We start from the raw sequence: 22,318 nt of genomic DNA on the forward strand, positions 1-22,318 counted from the left end.
ACCTGCCTTGCCTACCCTACAAGGTTCCATCCAAAAAAGGTGCCGGAACTCCGTTCTGAGCATTCTATGAGAAAAAAAGCCCTAGATAGATAGATAGATAGATAGATAGGTAGATAGATAGATAGATAGATAGATAGATAGATAGATAGCTTTTTTTGTAAAAGAAAAAGGTGCCGGAACTCACACCTGTCATACAACCTGCCTTGCCTACCCTACAAGGTTCCATCCAAAAAAGGTGCCGGAACTCCGTTCTGAGCATTCTATGAGAAAAAAAGCCATAGATAGATAGATAGATAGATAGATAGATAGATAGATAGATAGATAGATAGATAGATAGATAGATAGATAGATGATAGATAGATAGCTTTTTTTGTAAAAGAAAAAGGTGCCGGAACTCACACCTGTCATACAACCTGCCTTGCCTACGCTACAAGGTTCCATCCAAAAAAGGTGCCGGAACTCCGTTCTGAGCATTCTATGAGAAAAAAAGCCCTAGATAGATAGATAGATAGATAGATAGATAGATAGATAGATAGATAGATAGATGATAGATAGATAGCTTTTTTTGTAAAAGAAAAAGGTGCCGGAACTGACACATGTCATACAACCTGCCTTGCCTACCCTACAAGGTTCCATCCAAAAAAGGTGCCGGAACTCCGTTCTGAGCATTCTATGAGAAAAAAAGCCCTAGATAGATAGATAGATAGATAGATAGATAGATAGATAGATAGATAGATAGATAGATAGATAGATAGATAGATAGATAGATAGATAGATAGATAGATAGATGATAGATAGATAGCTTTTTTTGTAAAAGAAAAAGGTGCCGGAACTCACACCTGTCATACAACCTGCCTTGCCTACCCTACAAGGTTCCATCCAAAAAAGGTGCCGGAACTCCGTTCTGAGCATTCTATGAGAAAAAAAGCCCTAGATAGATAGATAGATAGATAGATAGATAGATAGATAGATAGATAGATAGATAGATGATAGATAGATAGCTTTTTTTGTAAAAGAAAAAGGTGCCGGAACTCACACCTGTCATACAACCTGCCTTGCCTACCCTACAAGGTTCCATCCAAAAAAGGTGCCGGAACTCCGTTCTGAGCATTCTATGAGAAAAAAAGCCCTAGATAGATAGATAGATAGATAGATAGATAGATAGATAGATAGATAGATAGATAGATAGATGATAGATAGATAGCTTTTTTTGTAAAAGAAAAAGGTGCCGGAACTGACACATGTCATACAACCTGCCTTGCCTACCCTACAAGGTTCCATCCAAAAAAGGTGCCGGAACTCCGTTCTGAGCATTCTATGAGAAAAAAAGCCCTAGATAGATAGATAGATGATAGATAGATGATAGATAGATAGATAGATAGATAGATAGATAGATAGATAGATAGATAGATAGATAGATAGATGATAGATAGATAGCTTTTTTTTGTAAAAGAAAAAGGTGCCGGAACTGACACATGTCATACAACCTGCCTTGCCTACCCTACAAGGTTCCATCCAAAAAAGGTGCCGGAACTCCGTTCTGAGCATTCTATGAGAAAAAAAGCCCTGGCTATTGCTTACATAGGAGGTTTTGGACTCCGCATCCCAGCAGTCGCAGGCGTAGTGAGCCATCTCGTTCTCCATGTGCTGGCGGAAACGAAGCTTCTCTGGTAAGATGCCAACTTTGATGAGGTAGAGATAGATGCGGCCGATGAAGTAGCCCAGGACGGAATTGTTGATCACACCCTGGGAAAGCAAAGAGAAACAAAGAGGACAAACGCTGTAAGGAGTTATAAAGGATCGGAAAACATCCCAAGCCTTGACCTCTTTAAGGGTCATGGGCAACGCAATTCCGCAAATTCTTAGCCAGCAGAATACAAAATAACAAGAGCTGGAAGAAGAGGTCTTCTAGTCCAACTCTCTGCTCAAGAGGAGATGTTACACCATTCCAGACAAGTGGCTATCCAGTCTCTTTAAACAAAAAAAAAAACCTCCAAAGATGAAACACCCACAACTTCTGGAGGCAAGCCGTTCCACCGGTTGATTGTTCTCACCGTCAGGAAATTTCTCCTTAGTTCTAAGCTGCTTCTCTCCTTGATTAGTTTCCATCCGTTGCTTCTTGTCCTGCCTTCAGGTGCTTTGGAGAATAGCTTGACTGCCTCTTCTTTGGGGCAGCCCCTCAAATATTGGAAGACAGCCATCACGTCACCCTAGTCCTAGTCCATGTCACCCCAACACCCCTGGGAAAAGATGTCTGCGTTTCCCCTCAAAATTCTGAAATCTCTTCTTAGATACACTTTATGTGGGCTCCTTAAGGCACGGTGATTATTGGAATCATGATTGATTTCTCAACATTGATGCATGGACTTCATCTCCCAGAATTCCCCAGCCATCCGTGCTCTACCTTAAGTCTGCCAAGCAGCCTTGCCAATGTGTTGCGGCCCAGGTTTTTCTGTTCTTAAACCCCAGCGGAAGATAAAACAGTGACGGCTACAGATGATGGGACTTGAAGTCCAACCCCTCAGCAGGAACCAGGTTAAACCCAGCTGCTATAAAGCAAAGAGCTTGGACATTGCCATGAATTCAGGCGTTGTGTGTTTCTGCTTTCATTCTCCTTCCACCCTGAATGTAACTAAGGGAGTTTGTCTTCACAGAATTCAACAGAATTTGTCTTCACGTTCGTAAGAACGCCCCAAGTACTTACCTGCTCAACAGCATCCCCCAGGCGCATGAGACGGGCTGGCTGCCCGCTGGTCTGGGCCTTGGCAGAATACAAGAGGATATGGAGGTCAGCTACATTCTGAAACTTAGGATGACATTTTTCACTGGGGTCCACAAAATGTTCAATTTCTGCCATCGTGAATTCCCTGAAACACACAAGAGAAACGCTTCGGATGGGGAATGTCTGTTTGATAAAGAGAGCAAACCTTACGGGGATATGGATAATCCTCGATTGACGACTGGCTGCTTAGCGACTGAAATAAAGTTACGACCTGCCTGAATTGGTTCACTTAACAATTGTGGTGATTCGCTCAACAGGGACAAAAGAAAAAAGAAAAGAAAATTCACTTTTTTTTTAATCGTACACTGTCCAGAGGTTCAAAAAAATGTGAAAAATAAAAAAAAAGGCTGTAAAACCGGGGGTGGCTCGCTTAACAATCGTCTCGCTTAACAACAGAAATTCTGTTCCCAATTCTGGTCAGGACTGCCTGTTTATACCTCCCTGTCCCACCAGATCCAGCAGTGATGACCTATGGTGGTTTGGGTCCACTGAGTTTCGTTTGGCAGGCCTTTTCGGTTGTGGCCCCTGCTTTGTGGAACAACCCCCACCTCCCCAAAGCAAGGCTGACATCATCCCTTCTAACTTTCCAGAGGTCCCTAGGGACCTGGTTGTGTCATCAGGTCCGCTGCAGTAATTGAGTGGGTAGTAATGAACACCTGCTCTTAATCAAGTATTTTTTTAATTTTTAGTTTTGTGTCCCTTACAGTTTCAAAGTTTTTATTAGTACTTGTTTGTACAAGTAGCCCTCAATTTACAACAGGTTCACTTAGTGATCATTCAAAGCACAACAGCACTGACAAAGTGACTGACGACCATTTTTTTCACACTTAGTGACCGTCTGCAGCATCCCGACGATCACTTGGATCAAAATTGAGACGCCTGGCAACTGACTCATACTTATGACCGTTGCAGCATCCCGGTGTCATATGATCCCCTTCTGCAACATTCTGACAAGCAAAGCCAATGGGGGAAGCCAGATTCACTTAACAACCATGTTGCTAACGTAACAGCTGCAGTCATTCACTTAACAACTGTGGCAAGAAGAGTCATAAAAATGGAGCTAAACTCATTTAACAAATGTCTCACTTAGCAACAGAAATCTTGGGCTCAGTTGCGGTCGTTAAGTCGAGGACCACCTGTATATTATTTTAGCTTTTGTTGTATACCACTAGAGTCGCTTGATTGGGAAGTGGGTGGCTATATAAATATGATGAACCAATAAAGATGAAATAAACAAATCTATCAAATCCAGTAAAAGGACCAAGTTACCTCTCACTTTTTGCCCAAATTTTCAGAGCAATTACCTGACTCTGATGAGACCTGAGCGAGGAGATATTTCATTCCGGAAGGAATTGCCGATTTGAGCAGCAGCAAAAGGCAGTTTGCCTTGGTTGAATTCCAAAAGGCGTTTGAAATTCAGAAATATGCCCTGTGCGGTTTCTGGCCTCAAGTATCTATCAGGAGGGGAAAAAAATCAGTAGAAATAGAAAACAGGAACACTTAGCAGCTGATAGTAAGGTAGCCTCATTTCCCAAATATATCTCTGTGAAAATTTCTCCTAGAACAGACATGTCAAACACAAGGCCAGGGGGCCGGATGCGGCCCGCAAAGTGGTTTCATGCGGCCCGCGAAGCCATCCTGGAAACAGTGAGGGAATGGTCCCTACTGCCTTGGCCCTGGCCCAGAGACCCTCCTCCTGCCAGAGACCCTCAGATCTGTCCCACTCCTGCCCAGGCCCCCATAGGCACCCTTGATGCCAACGATGTAGAGCTGGCCACGCCCACCCAGTAGGCCACACACACTCTAGCCACGCCCACCCAGTAGGCCACGCCCACCCTGGCCATACCCACCCGGCCCCCTGAGGGCAACCACAATGCTGATGCAGCCCTCAATGAAATTGAGTTTGACACCCCTGTCCTAGAATGAGGAAGTAATAGTTAAACAGGTAGCCCTCAAATTACAAGCATTTGTTTAGTGACCGCTTGAAGTTATAAAGGCAGTGAAAAAGCCTTACGGCCGGTTTTCATCCCCATGGTCACGTGATCAAAATGTGGATGCTCGGCAACTGGTTCATATTTAGGATGGCCGCAGTGTCCTGAGGAAAGCTCCTAAAATGGGGTAAAACCCACTCTACAGCTGCCTTGTTGAGCAACAGGGAAATTTTGAAGTCAGTGGTGGTCGTAAGTCAGGGACTACCTGCAATAACTCCTCCTGGTGGAGTTCAGAATAGGATTCCCACTCTCAGTTCACTTCGCCCTGGGTCTCTGGAGCAGGGTCTCTGAGACAAAGTAAACTTCAACCTCCAGCATTACCCCAGACTATCTGTAATGTACACCCCCAGAGCATTACGTTTGCTAAGGTAAAGGTAAAGGTTCCCCCGCACATGCGTGCTAGTCGTTTCCGACTCTAGGGGCCGGTGCTCATCTCCGTTTCAAAGCCGAACAGCCAGCGCTTGTCTGAGGACGTCTCCGTGGTCATGTGGCCGGCATGACTGGACGCCAAAGGTGCACGTAACGCTTTTACCTTCCCACCGGAGTGGTCCCTATTTTTCTACTTGCATTTTTACGTGCTTTCGAACTGCTAGTTTGGCAGAAGCTGGGACGAGTAACAGGTGCTCACTCTGCTACGCGGCACTCGGGATTCGACCCGCCAAACTGCTGACCTTCTGATCGACAAGCTCAGCGTCCTAACCCACTGAGCCACCGCGTCCCTTTGGTAGATCTTCCCAAATCACAGGAGGAAACTACAAGGCAGAGTTTCGGGGGCTGGCATACCTTGCTGTTTATCTACCTTTCTTTTCTCTTTGGAGGGGTGGGTCATCCTGTTCCCCCAGAATGAAGCAACGACCCCCAGATCCTCCCTCAAATAAGGAAACTAAACCAGCTGGAAGCACAAATGCAGGAACAAATTCAAATCCAGTGAAATCCAAGCACCCCCTTTTCATACACCCACATACCCAGGCATGTTTCCTCCTGGGCCAATAGAAGTCTTGAACATGAGATTGAAAGACACCGGAGCAGTGAGGTCATTTCCTGTTAGGGGGGACTTCACGTTGTAATTGACAAACAGATCTGCAAGTTGTTCCTGATTGTAGTTGTCCAGCTAGCAGGGAAAAAACAAAAATAAAAACAGAAGACAATCTTATTGAAAATACGAATCAGCCTAATACAAGCAGCCTTCAATTTACAAAAGTTGCATTTTGTGACTGTTCGGAGTTACAATGGCCCTGAAAAAGGGGACTTATAACCATTTTTCACACTTAGGGCCGTTGCGGCATCCCTATGGCTGTGTGATCAAAATTCAGATGCTTGGCCATATTTATGACGGTTGCAGTATCCCGGGGTCATGTGATCATATTTTGCAACCTTCCGATAAGCAAAGTTAATGGGGGAAGCCAGATTCGCTTAACAAGCGTGTGACAAACTTCATAACTGAATAAGCGATTCACTTAACAACTGCGGCAAGAAAGATCGTAAAGTGGGGCAAAACTCATTTAAGAACCGTCTCTCTCAGCAACAAAAATTTTGGGTTCAACTGTGATCCTAGATCAGGGTTAGGCAACCTCGGCTCTTTTATAACTCGTGGACTTCAACTCCCAGAATTCCTAAGCCAGCATGCCTCAGCTTGGAAACCTCTCCCTTTCCCCTCAGCATGGCTGGCTCAGGAATTCTGGGAGAAGTCCACAAGTCATAAAGCGGCCTAGGCCTAGGCCAGAGGTAGGCAACCTTGGCCCCTTCATGACTCGTGGAGTTCAACTCCCAGAATTCCTGAGCCAGCCATGCTGAGGGGAAAGGGAGAGGTTTCCAAGCTGAGCCATGCTGGCTCAGGAATTCTGGGAGTTGAAGTCCACGAGTCATAAAAGAGCCAATGTTGCCTAGCCGTAGCCTAGATTGAGCAGTACTTGTATTATCCTGGTCCTCCTGTTGGAAATCTACCCGTCTGTCCCCCCCGCCTTCCCATGCCCTTGAAAAGCAAAGGCCACCGAGTGCTTATTGAACTGACGGAAAAACCACAAAACGCAGATGGTTCTATAAAAGCCTCCTTGCGACAGAAGAAATGCACAGTCAGAAACAGCTCCCGTGCTGTTTCAAAAGATGTGCTGTGGAGAGAGCTTCAGAGGTTCCCTGGGATCACAGTCACGTTTTCTGGGGCATGAGTGTGTGTGCCTTTCCTGCCTGCCAGATCGCCGACTGACCTGCGTGATCACGTTCTCCATTTCCATCTTTTTCTCCGCGGTGCATTTCTTGTCTGACATCAGCTTCTGTAAATGAGCTGCAAAAGGAGAGAAGGAAACAGTGTCCATAGATGTTTTTTTCCCCCCCTTTTAGTCAATCAATCCAAATACAGCTGGAAGGGACCTTGGAGGTCTCAAGCAGGAGACCCTATGCAATTTAAGACAACTGGCTCTTCTTAAAAACCTCCAGTGTTGGAGCACCCATAATTTCTGGAGGCAGGCTGTTCCCCTGGTTAATAGTTCTTACTATCAAGAAGTTTCTCCTTAATTCTAGGCTGCTTCTCTCCTTGATTAGTTTCCATTCATAGTTTCTTGCCTTGCCTCCTGGTGATTTGGAGAAAAAACAACAGATGGAAACTAATCAAGGAGAGAAGCAGCCTGAAATTAAGGAGAAACTTCCTAACAATAAGGACAATTAATCAGTGGAACCACCATGTGATCCCTAGCATCAGGGTAGAGTTGGGGTGACTTGAATGGAGATTAAGCGTTTGCTGGCTGGATGCCCTTCCTGCTGCCTATGCAGGGTTTGCAGCAGACAATTACTCATTGCTCCCAGAGAAATATCTGCCACTGGCCTGAATCTTGATCATGTGACCATGGGGATGCTGCAACAGTCGTAAGTGTGTAAAACAGTCATAAGTCACTTTTTTCAGCGCTGCTCTAACTTCGAGCAGTCACTAAACTAACCAAAGAGACGCAACCTAGAACCAAGGAGAAACTTCCTGACAGTTAGAACAATTAACCAGTGGAACAACCTGCCTCCAGAAGCGGTGATTGCTCCAACACTGGAAGTTTTTAAGAAGAGACTGGACAGCCACTTGTCTGAAATGGTATAGGGTTTCCTGCCTGAGCAGGGGGTTGGACTAGATGACCTCTAAGGTCCCTTCCAACTTTATTATTATTATTGATCATTTCACAGCATACAAAGTCAAAATTGAGAAGACAGCAACAGACAGTAAGTGCTGCCTATGCAAAGAAGCTGAAGAAACAGTGGACCACCTGGTGAGCTGCTGCAAGAAGATCGCACAGACTGACTACAAGCAGCGGCATGACAAAGTAGCAACAATGGTGCATTGGAAGATCTGCAAGAAATATCATTTGCCTGTAAGCAAGAACTGGTGGGATCATAAAATAGAGGAAGTCATAGAAAATGATGATGATGATGATGATGATTATACAAATGGTTATAAGTTGAGGACTATTTGTATTGCCTTCTCTTGCAATGTCATAAGGAAGAGCTGGGTATGGACCAAGCCATGCCCCGCTTCAAGGAAGCTGCAGGCAGTCCTCAATGTACAACCGTTCATTTTAGTGACTGTTTGAAGTTATAACAGTGCTGAAAAAAATGAATTTATAACCGATGCAGCATCCCGAGTCATGGGATCAAAATTCAGGCGCTCGAGAGCCAGCATATGTTTATGACGGTTACAGCAGGCTGAGAGTCACGTGATCTGCTGTTCATGGCCTTCCCAACTGGCTTCAGACAAGAAAAGTCAATAAGGGAAAGCTGGATTCGCTTAACGACCACTTGATACGTTTTAACATCCATACTGATGGCAAAAAAAGACAGTAAAACTGGGCATGATTCACATATCAACCACTCTGCTCAGCCATGAAAAATCTGATCCCAATTGTGGTCGTAAGTAGGGGACTACCTACTTAAGACTACCTCCACCTCCTCTACTTATGACCTCAATTGGGATCAGATCTACGTAGGACAGTCAATCCCACATTATCGTTAAAATCAACTAGAGGGCAAGAGACTAGAGCAGCATTCCTCGTGCTGTGTAAAAACAAACGCAAAGTGGAAAGAATGCCGTGGAGATAAAATCTGAACGTTGCTACGCTAGACCTACAGATAAAATTAAGCCATTCCTCTGCCAAGCCATTTCTAGCTGGTAGGAGACCGAGTTAAGAATGCCTCAACCTCTACTTCTTAGAATATGAGGTCCACAAAAATAGTGAGGTCTTATTCATCGTGAGAATTTAGTTGAGATTCCTCACAAGTCAGGATGTGAACATATGACTGGACGTTGGCTGAAACAAACTGCAGTTTTTATTCCTTCTATTTAGCATCTGTGCTGACAGTAACAAGATTCTCCCCTCCTCAGAGATGAAATTTAAAAGGGTTTTTCTAACCGTTCAAGATACAGGAACCAAGTCCCAGAACTCCTATGGGAGTACCTGCCCTTTTGGTCTTTAAAGGTAAAGGTTCCTCTGCACGTGCGTGCTAGTCGTTTCCGACTCTAGGGGCCAGTGCTCATCTCCGTTTCAAAGCCGAAGAGCCAGCGCTTGTCCGAGGACGTCTCCGTGGTCATGTGCCGGCATGACTAGACGCCAAAGGCGCACGGAACACTGTTACCTTCCCACCGGAGTGGTCCCTATTTTTCTACTTGCATTTTTACGTGCTTTCGAACTGCTAGGGAAGCTGGGACGAGTAACAGGCGCTCGCTCCCTCTGTTACGCGGCATTCGGGATTCACCCCGCCAAACTGCCGACCTTCTGATCGACAAGCTCAGCGTCCTAACCCACTGAGCTACCGCGTCTTTAGGAAAGGCCTAAAACCTTGGCTGGGCCATTGTGGCTGGGAGCCACAGCAGTAATACTGAACCTTAGCAACGGTGATTTTAAATGGACGTATGATTTCTATTCACTGGTTGTGATTTTTATTAAAGTTTTGATCGTATTCTTGGGATAATTGCTTGGTGTTGGGCTCATTTTTTAAAAAAATGTTTCTGTGGTTGTTTTGTTATGAGCTACCCAGAGTCACATTGGTAGCACAGGCGATTATAGAAATTATGCTGTTGTTACTATTATATCAGTCGCCATTTCGGTAACAGAATCTACACATTTAAAAATGGCCACAAGCTGGCAAACAATGGTTTAAAACAAGCCAATCATAGCTCCGTTCTTGCAGAGCAATATCCATAGCTGCCCAGCCTAGGTTTTTACTGCTCTGACCTTTTCGATTTTCTGCAAACTGTTTTTTTTTTAAATTTATTTATTCAATTTGTATACCGCCCTTCTCCCGAAGGACTCAGGGCGGTTAAAGAGACTTAAGCTTTTAAAATTAAGGATTTAAAGATAAGGATGGTGATTGAGCCCCTTTGGATTACGGTTCTGCCGTCTAATCAGATGGCGTTTTACCCTTTAATATGCAGGTGGTCCTGGGCTTACGGCCACAACTGAACCCAAAATTTATGTTGCTAAGCGAGACATTTGTAAAGCAAGTTTTGCCCCACCGCATGACTTCTCTTGCCACGTTTGCTAAGCGAATCACTGCAGCTGTTAAGTGAGTGGCACGTTTGTTAAGTGAATCTGGCTTCCCCGTTGACTTTGCTTGCCAGGTGGTCGCAAAAGGGGATCACGTGACCCCTGGACACTGAAAATGTCACAAATAGGAGCCACTTATCAACTATTTGAATGTAAATCACATGACCATAGGGACGCTGAAACAGTCGCAAGTGTGCAAAATGGTCATAACTCACCTTTTTCAGGGCTGTTGTAACTTCAGTCACTAAATCAACAGTTTTAAGTCGAGGACTACCTGCATTCTTTTATTCCAAAGGTGCACTTTTTTTTTTGAAAGGTAACCGAACTGTTTTTCCCCCTGAAGGAGACATTTTGCTTCTCATCCAAGAAGCTTCATCAGTTCTTACAGGATGGTGGGGGGGGGGCGATGGAAGGATCGTTATTTCTTTACAGTCATCTGGTCGTTAGCCCTCTCTCTGAGAGCTCTTGAGGCCACTTGGAGGCTTATCTGTGCCCTCAAGGTCACCTGAATCACGAGTGCAAATGGGGAAGGAGGACCTTTCTTGGGACTGCTGAAAGGGCTGCCTTGTAGAACAGGGATTCTCAACCTGTGGTACAGATACCACCTGTGGTACAATGGCACCTGGCCGGTGGTACGCGACCATCCTAGAAAAGTGGTAGTGGGGGAGGGGAATGAGCTGAACCGGTGGCAGCACCGCACAAGTCTGAGCGAAAGACGGCTGGAGCTGCAGGGCTGTCAGGGCTCAGCGGAAGCGCCGGGATCAGCGCCAGGATCTAGCTCAGGGGTCGGCAACCGGAAAAAGGAAAAGAGCCACTCAGAACCGGTTCTATCACACAAACAAAAAAGTGGGAGCCGCAAAAAGTGCGCGCGCGTGCGTCCACTCACGCGCATGCGCAAAAAACATTTTGTGCATGGGCAAAATGGGAGGCACCTGCGTGGCGACGGATCTCCCCTTTGGAGAGGTGCGCGCCGTCCCGTTCAGAGACCTGCCGCGTTCGTCAAACATGGACGAACGCGGCAGCTGCGCAAACGGGATGGCGGCGGTTTGGAGAGTGCGCGCGCACCTCTCCCAAGCCGCCGCCGTCCGTCGGCAGGTCTCCGGACGGCGGCGGCTTGGGAGAGGTGCGCGCGCACTCTCCAAACCGCCGCCACCCCGTTTGCACAGCTGCCGTGTTCGTCCATGTTTGACAAACGCGGCAGGTCTCCGGACGGGACGGCGGCAGCTTGGAGGTGCGCGCGCACTCTCCAAACCGCCGCCATCCCGTTTGCACAGCTGCCGTGTTCGTCAATGTCTCCGGATGGGATGGCGGTGGTTTGGAGAGGTGCGCGCGCACCTCCGCCCTTCGGAAAGGTGCGCGCGCATCTCTCGGAACGGGCGGTGCCACTCTCCATTTGGAGAGGTGCGCGTGCACCACTGCCCGTTCGAAGAGGTGCGCGCGCACCGGGCGGCTGGGAGCCGCAGGAGACGGCTCAAAGAGCCGCATGTGGCTCCAGAGCCGCGGGTTGCCGACCCGTGATCTAGCTGGAGTTCGGCACTGATCCTGGCACTTTTGCTGAGCCCAGAATAAGCACCGATCGGCTAGAATGTTGCAGCATCTCCAAGGTCTTGTGATTTACATGCAGATGCTTGGCACCTGATTCATATTTATGACGGTCACAGTGCCCCAGGGTCAATAAAAACCAAACACACACACACACCCAGCCCCGCTGCCAATCCTCAACAGAAATGCTCACAACAATGAAAACCTTGGACAGGAGGAAGAGTGCCACCGTGCAGGTGGGCAGGCGTCTTGCTCGGCTGTGGCTTGGGGGGCACTTTTTTCAGTGCCATTGTAACTTCGAACAGTGACTAAGCGAACTGTTGTAAGTCGAGAACTACCTGTACTTCATCACTTTTTTCCTTTTTTTTTTTTGGTCATCAAGTTTTTAACACCTTGCTAGGCGACTGGTGGTACTCGGATGTTGCCATATCCTGAAAGTGGTACAGTCGGTGAAAAGGTTGAAAAGCCCTGTTGTAGAGACGACAGGTGGTGTTGTACGCTTCCCCCTCTCTTAACATAATGTTAACACAAATGGCCTCTTTTACCCCTTCCCAACCAGCAGTCCTCTCTGCCCAGAATATGGACTTTTCTGTCTTTGAAAGCCATCTTCTTCCTCAAGGGAAAAAAAAACAAAGTCCAGTTGCCTTTTGGGGAAACCATGAGAATCTCCACAGACATTTTTTGCTGTCTTTTAATTTTCATCTGTAAGATGCCAACAGCTGCTGTGGAGTGCAGTGGATGTTAGGACAAGAAGAAGTCAAGAGACAGGCCCTAAACCTCATTATGATGAAATTAGGTAGAGAGGATGAAATAATCTAAAGAATACCCTTCAGGAGGTGATCAGCTCGGAAGCATTCTCCGCTTTTTACATCTTTCACCATGAAGTCTGCAAATTTGTCCACATGTCCAGAGGTCCTGCAAGGAAAAACACCAATATTACCCAACGCAGAGCAAATACTAGTAACGTAAGACATTCGTTTAGCGACAGATACGATGACATAGGAAAATGTGACTTGCAGCAAGTCCTGGCACGTACAAGGATCCCCAAGTGACGTTGTCAAAATTCAGTCCCTTGGCAACCAAGTCTATTTATGATGGCTGCAGTGTCCTGGAGTCACAGGACTGCTGTTTGTAAACCCACTGCCCTACGGTTTCTGGTGACCAAAGTCAATGGTGGAAGCCAGATTCGCTTAACAACGGTGTGATTCACTTAATAACTGCAGTGGTTTTAAGAAGAGACTGGACTGCCATTTGCATGAAATATTATAGGGTTTCCTGCTTGAGCAGGGAGTTGAACTAGACGACTTCCAGATCCCTTCCAACTCTCTTACCTCAACTCTAGCACCGACAGCCCCACCCAGCTGATCCACTTCTTCTGGGACCAAAGTTCTGCAGCTGCATTCGGGCCTGCATTTTACAGTCAGGCCTTTCCAGAAGGCCTAAGCAGCTGATTCAATCCATAGCTTGGTGCTCGGCTGCTGACGTCTTGCAGAACTGAGCTATGGATTGCATTCATAGCTGAGTTATTGGCTGCACACGCCTTCCAGAAAGCCCTGTGACTGAGAAATGCAGGCCCGGCTGCAGAAGAGGCCTCAGAAGAAGTGGCCCAGCAAGGAGAGGCCTGGCTGCAACTCCACACCCCCACCCCAGCTTGATTTTTAGGTGTGTGCCTTGCCCCAAAGCTAGGGCTTATTTTGGAGATAGGTCTTACTTTTGGGGAAACACAGCTAGATCTCTAAGAGGGCATTTTCCTCTTTAGCACCAATCTCCAGAAATACCTTTCAACAGAGTTACACCTGCAGCCTGATTTATCTACCTTTTAAAAGACATTACATAGCAAAAGCACTTAGACTTATAGACCGCTTCACCCTGCTTTGCAGCCCTCTCTACGTTGCCCCCAGCAATCTGGGTCCTCATTTTACAGACCTGGGAAGGAGAGAAGGCTGAGTTCAACCTCGAGCTACATTAGGATTGAACTCCTGGCTGCGGACAGAGTTAGCCTGCAATACTGCATTCTAACCACATCACCACAGCTCATAAATCATTTGTCATGGTATTGTGAGACACTGGTTTCTGTATCAACTTATGAATAGTTTTTGCTAGATCTAGGTGACAGTGACCACACTGGCATGCATGGGGACACCAAGTTGAGGACAGCAGCCTTATATATATATATAAATCCCATTTATATCCCGCCCTTCTCCGAAGACTCAGGGCGGCTTACAATTTAAAGCACAAATCAATGTGCTTAGCAATAGCCTTCATATGTATTATTATTATTATTATTATTATTATTATTATTATTATTATTATTATTATTATTATTATTATTATTATTATTATATGCCTGCTTATTAGGGCTTTCACACACACCCCAAGCGGCATTATTACAAAGTCAGCTTATTGCCCCCAACAATCTGGATCCTCATTTTACCTACCTCGGAAGGATGGAAGGCCGAGTCAACCTTGAGCCTGGTGGGATGCGAACCTGCACTAATTGCAGGCAGCTGGTGTTACTTAAGGAGGCATTAGCCCACTGCTCCACCAAGGCTCTGTGTATATTGTATTAATAAGGAATCTTACATAATAAAGAGCCCTGGTGGCGCGGTGGTTAAAGCGCAGTATTGTGGGCAAACTGTCCATAACCTGGAGTTTGATCCTGACAGGGTTCAAGGTTGGCTCAGCCTTCCAGCCTGTTGAGGTCGGTAAAATGAGGAGCCAGATTATTGGAGGCAAAACACAAATAATGCTTCTACATTGTAAACCATGCACAGGGTGCTATAAAGCACTATGGGGCAGTATATAAGCCTATATACTAGGTTATAATAATCCTCAGAAAAATCTAATGGCAAAAGTGATGTAATTTGATGAGGAACTAAGTAGGAAAGAAGGGCTGTCAACTTAATGAAGCTACTCCTGGAGAAAATCTATCTAAAGTCAACAGTTCTTTGACGGCATGCATGCAACCAATCAATCGATTTATGATGTGCAATAGAGGAACTTAGACTGACTCTTGAATTTTTGTGGGAAGAAGGAGGGACAGTAGCTGGAAGAGAAGTGGGGGAAAAACAGCACTAGCAATTATTTTATTTTTTTATTTTTATTTTAATTCCATTTATATCCCGCCCTTCTCCGAAGACTCAGGGCGGCTTACAAGCTTAGCAGTAGCCTTCATTCTATGTATATGCCTGCTTATTAGGGCTTTCACACACACACCCCAAGCGGCATTATTACAAAGTCAGCTTAATTGCCCCGAACAATCTGGGTCCTCATTTTACCTACCTCGGAAGGATGGAAGGCTGAGTCAACCTTGAGCCTGGTGGGATGCGAACCTGCACTAATTGCAGGCAGCTGGTGTTACTTAAGGAGGCATTAGCCCACTGCTCCACCAAGGCTTATATGCCACCCAATAGTGCTTTGCAGCCTTCTCTAAGTGGTTTACAGAGTCAGCCTATTTCCCCCAACAATCTGGCTCTTCATTTTACTGACCTCAGAAGGATGGAAGGCTGTCAACCTTCAATTGGTCAGAATCGAACTCCAGGCTGTGGGCAGAGTTAGATTGCAATACTGCATTCTAACCACTGCACCACCACAGTGGAGGGAGGGAGGGAGGGAGGGAGGGAGGGAGGAAGGAAGGAAGGAAGGAAGGAAGGAAGGAAGGAAGGAAGGAAAGCAAATTGTACTTTCACGATTCTTCAGGGAAGACAAGTTAATATGATTTCTGGACACAGCGCCTAGGCATATAACCAGGTTCAAACTTTGCGGTTTTCAGATGATGAATGGGATTTTCAGATTTAGGACTACAGATACTCCTCAATTTACGACCACAATTTATGTCGTTAAGTGAGAAATTCATTAAGTGAGCTTTGCCCCCATTTTATGGCTTTTCTTGTTAAGTTAAGCACTTCAGTTGTGAAATTAGTCATCCGATTGTTAAGTGAATCTGGCTTCCCCATCGACTTTGCCAAAGTGACCCTGGGACACTGCAACCGTCACAAACATGAATCGATTGCCAAGCGCCTGAATTTTGGTCACACAAGCATGAGGATGCTGCAACTGCTCCTAAGTGTGGGGGGGAAAAATCACTTTTTTCAATGCTCTTGTAACTTTGAACGGTCGCTAAATGAACTGTTGTTAAGGGCAACATGTACATCATCTGCTAAATGTAAGGACCAGCCCTCTTGCTCACCACTTCCGCAGTCTGTTCTCACAGGGGCCCATCAACTGCTCCTGAAGTCCGCCAGTCTCCCAGCAGACAGCCTTCAAAGGGGAACCCCACTGCCAACAAGGCTAATAAGAGTCCTGGATCTCCAGGACCTCCAAGAATAGGTTCAATCCGTTTCCGAAGCCCACTAAACTGGTCACCAGCGGCGCAGATCACAGGAGAGAATTCCAAGTCATTATATTTCCTTTTGGTCTGTCCCAATTCTTCCAGCTTCTCATTTCACTGGGTGACGTCAGAGGGTAATATTTTTTTTTTTGGAAAGAAGAACATAGCTTCCCTTTTTCATTTGATTCCCTACTACGCTTAATTCTGGGCGCTTAAATCGTGTCCCTTCTCGTTTGCCTTCTTTCCAGAGCTAAAAGGTCCAAATGTCGCAACTTTTCCTCCTACGAAAACTGTTGCAACCTCTGGATCATCTTAGTTGGCCTCCCCTAAACCGAAGCCACACTTTCAACCCTTTGCGGTGCAGTGACCAGCAGGGAACACAATATTACGGATGCAATCACAATTTACTTTTAGACCATACAGACCACATTTTGTAATAGCGAGATTATGACTCCCTGAGAAACCAGGTTTGTAGACAGTCGCAGTAAGAGATGGTTCTAACAAACGTTTGAAGAGACTGAGGATTCGGAAACCTAAGCGTTTTACGCAGAGACGTCTGTGCTTACTTCAGAACAGATTCGGGTGTCAGCATGGTACAATCTATCTCAAAAATCTGCTCTTCTTGGATGAAGTGCTGCCTCCAGGCTTGAATTATGTTGTTCTTCAAAGCACAACCCACAGGACCAAAGTCATACAGGCCACTCACTCCTGCAAGAAACAAAGCAGGCAAACAAAAATCCACAAATCCTGTTAACAACATCTTTCGTTCAATCTGATAAGGGAGGGAGGGAGGGCGGAAGAGAGAGACAGACAGACAGAAAGAAAGAAAGAAAGAAAGAAAGAAAGAAAGAAAGAAAGAAAGAAAGAAAGAAAGAAAGAAAGAAGGAAGGAAGGAAGGAAGGAAGGAAGGAAAGAAAGAAAGAAAGAGGTGTGAAGAGAGGTAGGAAAGAAGGAAGGAAAAAGAGAGAAGAGGAAGAGGGGAATGAAGCAAGGAGGAGGACTAGATAGGAGGAAGAAGGAAGGACAAGAGGAAAGAGACAGGAGGAGAGAATAGGAAGAAGGGAAGGAGACAGAGAAGGGGGAGATGGCAGGGTGAAGACAAGGCAGGTGGGAGGGAGGGAGGAAGGAAAGAAGGAAGGAAGAAAAGGAAGGAAGGAAGGAAGGAAGGAAGGAAGGAAGGAAGGAAGGAAGGAAGGAAGGAAGGAAGGAAACCACTTTTGGAATCCTAGGGAGTAAAATCAGATTGTCAGAATACAAAACGTGCATCTAGCCTGCGCTTACTTCAAGCCACAGGTCACAAGAGAACTGAGCTTCATTTATTGTTCCTATGAAATTATAACGCTGCAGGTTTGTATTATCTCCATCATTCTGTAGGTGGTGGGGGAGAAGAAAACCATTCTGTCCCTACATGCTTCTACCTCTCTTCATGGAGAATGAAACCACTTTTTCTCCAGCACTCTTTCAGCTGAGTCCAGCAGTCCACTTTGAGGCTTTCATGCAGGGGTTCCCAACCCTGGGGGGGGGGTGCGAGACGATATCCCAGGGGGTGCAAAAACTTGGGTTTCCAAAATTATGGTGTATATGCATAATTTGTTGCCGTTACTTTCGTAAGGGGTGCGAGAATATATCGGAAGCGTTCTAGGGGTGCGGGGTACAGAAAAGGTTGGGAACCGCTGGTTTTAATGCCTGGCTTCGTTATTTAAGTGTTGTTGTTTTTTCCCCTTTATGTTTATTCATTAAACAAATTTATATGGTTGCCCAACTCGCACACAGTGACTTAGGGAAGTTTTTTTAAAAATTAATTTTTTAAATCCCATTTATATCCCACCCTTCTCCGAAGACTCAGGGCGGCTTACAATTTAACTACAAACCAATGTGCTTAGCAATAGCCTTCACTCTATGTATATGCCTGCTTATTAGGGCTTTCCCCCCCCCCAGCGGCATTATTACAAAGTCAGCTTAATTGCCCCCAACAATCTGGGTCCTCATTTTACCTACCTCGGAAGGCTGGAAGGCTGAGTCAACCTTGAGCCTGGTGGGACTCGAACCTGTGCTAATTGCAGGCAGCTGGTGTTACTTAAGGAGGCATTAGCCCACTGCTCCACCAAGTGTCAAACATTAAAATAAGTGACTTAAGACATTAAAACAAGATTTTTCCCTTGCTTTGAGTTGGACTGAGAACGTTAGGATATCTACTGCTAATTAAATATTTTTTATCTGTATACATATTAAATATATTTTTTTTAATAAATGACACGTATGTAATAAAACTGACGGCTAATTACAAGGAAGAATGCCATGCTATGGAGAGGTATATAGTACCTCCATAAATAGAAAAGGCCTGGTCGTAGAAAAATCTTCGTTTCAAAGTATCTTCCATTTTAAGCCTGTCCACAACGTCGTCCTTAGGCTGCAGAGCCAGCTCCTAAAAAACATAAAACACAGAATCATGTGCAGCCATGATGTCCAGTTATACACTGCGGCATCTCCTGTGGTCGTCACGTGATCAAAATTCAGACGCTTGGCCCCTGGTTCGTATTTATGACGGTGGCAGCGTCCCGGGATCATGGGATTCCCCCTTTTGCAACCTTCTGACAAGCAAAATCCAAAGGGGAAGCCAGATTCACTTAAACAACCGTGTGGCTAACTTCACGACTGCAGTGATTCACTTAACAACTGTGGTAAGAAAGGTCTCAAAATGGGGCAAAACTGAGTTAACAAACGTCTCACTTAGCCACAGAAATTTTGGGCTCAATTGCGGGCCGTAAGTAGAGGACCTGTGTTTTCAGAAAAGAAACATAGGGAAGCTGATTTCCAAACGAGTACAAAGGGACAGAAATACCAGCCAAAATATTGGTCTGATCAAGCTAGAAAGCAAGGAGCAGTGGCTGCTGCAATCCCAAATTACAAGGTTGAGCCAGATGAAGGTCAGAAAATTTAGTTTCCGCTGTAATTAACTTCAACTTGTCCTTGCATCTGCTGGTCTGAAAAAGTGGATATTAGTTTTTATACGCAGCCATCGGCACTTGCCAATCTCAACCCAAAATACGGCCTTATCTGGACTTGGATGCCTTACGTACAGTCACCCATGCTCTTGTGACCTCTCGCCTAGACTATTGTAACGCTCTCTACATGGGGCTGCCCTTGAGATCCACTCGGAAGCTTCAACTGGTGCAAAGTGCAGCGGCACGGACACTCTTGGGAGCCTCCCGATACTCCCATATCACACCTCTCCTCCATGCGCTGCACTGGCTTCCAGTTGCCTTCCGTGTGAAGTTCAAGGTGCTAACAATGACATACAAAGCCCTACATGGCATGGGTCCGGACTACCTACGGGAGCACCTTCTGCCGATGTCAGCACCCCACCGTCCTGTGCGCTCCCACAGAGAGGGCCTCCTCAGGGTGCCACCGCTCAAGGAATGTCGGCTGGTGGCCCCCAGGGGGAGGGCATTCTCAGTGGGTGCGCCAGCCCTCTGGAACAGCTTACCAACCGAAATCCGGATGGCCCCCGACCTCCGCACCTTCCGGCGCGAATTAAAAACTTACCTGTTCCAGCAGTCCGGCCTGGCCTGATAGCTCTAATTGGGGTCCCAGTTTGTATTTTACTATTGTTTTTTCACTATTGTTCATTCTGTATGCCTACCTTATTCTGTACACCGCCCCGAGTCCCTCGGGAGAAGGGCGGTTTATAAAAACAAACAAACAAATAAATAAATAAATAAATAAATAAATAAATAAATAATAAACTGTATTTCGTTAAAAATGAGGATTTTTTTTTTAATGTGTGTGACTTTGTTGGGGGAACTGAGGAGAAATGTAGAATCCTGCTGCGTATTTTACTCTGCAGATACGAAACGCTGAATTAAGATTTTATGGGTGAAATAAGCCATTTACTCTGGATAAAATAAAATAATAATAATAATAAAAAAAGAAACAGGGATGGGAAGTTTGATTCCAAGACTCACCTTGGCTTCTAGGAGCCTCTTCCGAGCTTTGAGTTCAGCCACAGCTTTATCTACATCCATCTGGGGAGCCTTCTCATCCTTCAGCTTTCGAACAAGCTCTCCCTTGGAAGAAAAAAAAAATCATTCAGAGGCGAATTTTAGGCCAGGGAACCTTAGAACTCATCTCTTGAGGGCATCATGTTCAACCTCCTGCTCAGGTTGTTGTTGTTGTTAGCTGCGAAGTTGTGTCTGACCCATCGCGAACCCATGGACAACGTTCCTCCAGGCCTTCCTGTCCTCTACCATCTTCTGGAGTCCATTTAAGCTCACGCCTACTGCTTCAGTGACTTCATCCAGCCACCTCCTTCTCTGTCGTCCCCTTCTTCTCTTGCCCTCCATCTTTCCCAGCATTAGACTCTTCTCCAGTGAGTCTTTCCTTCTCATCAGGTGGCCAAAGTATTTGAGTTTTAGCTTCAGGATCTGGCCTTCTAAAGAGCAGTCAGGGTTGATCTCCTCTAGGACTGACCGGTTTGATCGCCTTGCAGTCCAAGGGACTCGGAGGAGTCTTCTCCAGCACCAGAGTTCAAAGGCCTCAATTCTGTCCTGCTCAGGACAGAAATCTAAATTCAAGGATCTGCGACCGATGGCTGTCTGCTCTCGGCTGAAACACTAGAACAATCCCAAAAACGTGGTGTGGGGGAGAAACTGCACAGAGACCGGGGGGGGGGGGAAGGGGGAAAGGAAAATTAAATAGGAAAAGACATGCAGCAAATGAATTTAATATTTATTTATTTTTAACTTTCTGAAAGAGGCGAAATAAAGAGCAAATTATGAAGGTAATTTCATTTTACAAACCAAACACCAGACGTGCCTTGAACTTCATAACACTCCTAGGCGGCCGAAAGCATCATGTTTCCTCTTGGAGACACAGGTAGTCCTTGACTTACAACAGTTTGTTTAGTGACTGTTCAAAGTGAAAAGGGCACTGGAAAAATGGGACTTATGACCGTTTTTCACAGTTACAACCTTTGCAGCATCCCCATGGTCACGTGATCAAAATTCGGATGCTTGGAAACTGGTTCATATTTATGACGGTCACTGTGTCCCCGGGTCCTGTGATCCCCTTTTGCGACCTTCTGTTAAGCAAAGTCAATGGGGAAACCAGATTCACTTAACAACCAGGGTATCGACAGCTATGATTCGCTTAACAACTGTGGTAAGAAAAGTTGTACAATGGAGCAAAACTCACTTAAAACATCTCGCGTGACAACAGAAATTTTTGGCTCAGTTGTGGTCGTAAGTCAAGGACTGTTTGCACTAAGTGAAAGGAAAAAAAAGAGAGATCCTCTCCTTTTTACTCTCTCCTTTTTTAAACGTCTATACCCATATTTTGGCATAAGATGAACAAATAATAATAAGAACAACAACAGCTTCCATCCTGCAACGATATCTGTAATACCATCAAACACCCACATCTGCCTATCCCAGCTCCTTGGTAAGGACTCGACAGGTAGACAAAAATGCCAAATCCAGTCTGAACATCTGGCAGACTGTGCAATGAATAATAATAATAATAATAATAATAATAATAATAATAATAATAACAACAACAACAACAACAACAACAACAACAATAACAACACCAACAATAATAATAAAGTGGGAAGAGACCTTGGAGGTCACCTAGTCTAACCCCCTGCAAAATGATGCACATTTTGTCATTGGGCTATTGCACAATAGAATCCAAACCGGAATTGTGATAATTCGGAGTGGCCCATGTTGTGAAGTGTTTAAACAGGACTGGGAAAATCCCCTCTTCAACGATGACACTCCAGGAAAGAGTTCAAATTGGTGGCCTGAATCAATAAAAAGCCTGCGGACTACGTGTTGGACTACAACTCGTATTTACAATGGCTGCAAGCATGTTGAGATCACGGGATCACCGTATATGACTTTGCCCAGCTGGCCTCTGAGAAGCCAAATCAACAGGGGAAGCCAGATTCGCTTAACAACCACATGATTCATTTAACGATCATGGCAAAAATGTTTCTAAACTTGAGCACGACTCACTTAACAACCACCTGGCTTAGCAATGAAAATTCTGTTCCCATTTGTACTCGTGCCTGTACTGCATTCATTTTCTTAAAAAAAAAATCTCTTTTACACCACCCAGTTCTGGTTCCCCAAGCAGAGATGAACAGGATAGGGGAAAT

At 45.5% G+C, this 22,318-nt stretch overlaps 1 protein-coding gene across 1 annotated transcript in view; it reads right to left on the reverse strand.

Annotated features, from left to right (window-relative positions):
• Positions 1-22,318, reverse strand: part of GARS1 (glycyl-tRNA synthetase 1) — a 41,819-nt gene that overhangs the window by 14,597 nt on the left and 4,904 nt on the right. The window contains exons 2-10 of the mRNA XM_081345613.1: positions 20,127-20,228; positions 18,484-18,586; positions 16,728-16,869; positions 12,658-12,746; positions 6,978-7,054; positions 5,739-5,884; positions 4,087-4,236; positions 2,705-2,867; positions 1,582-1,746 (exon numbers count right to left, since the gene is read on the reverse strand). Coding sequence (XP_081201739.1) covers positions 1,582-1,746; positions 2,705-2,867; positions 4,087-4,236; positions 5,739-5,884; positions 6,978-7,054; positions 12,658-12,746; positions 16,728-16,869; positions 18,484-18,586; positions 20,127-20,228 — 1,137 coding nt within the window. The remainder of the gene's footprint in view (positions 1-1,581; positions 1,747-2,704; positions 2,868-4,086; positions 4,237-5,738; positions 5,885-6,977; positions 7,055-12,657; positions 12,747-16,727; positions 16,870-18,483; positions 18,587-20,126; positions 20,229-22,318) is intronic.

Source organism: Vipera berus (genome assembly GCF_964194415.1).
Source record: "Vipera berus genome assembly, chromosome: Z".
In the NCBI taxonomy this organism is placed as follows: domain Eukaryota; kingdom Metazoa; phylum Chordata; class Lepidosauria; order Squamata; family Viperidae; genus Vipera; species Vipera berus.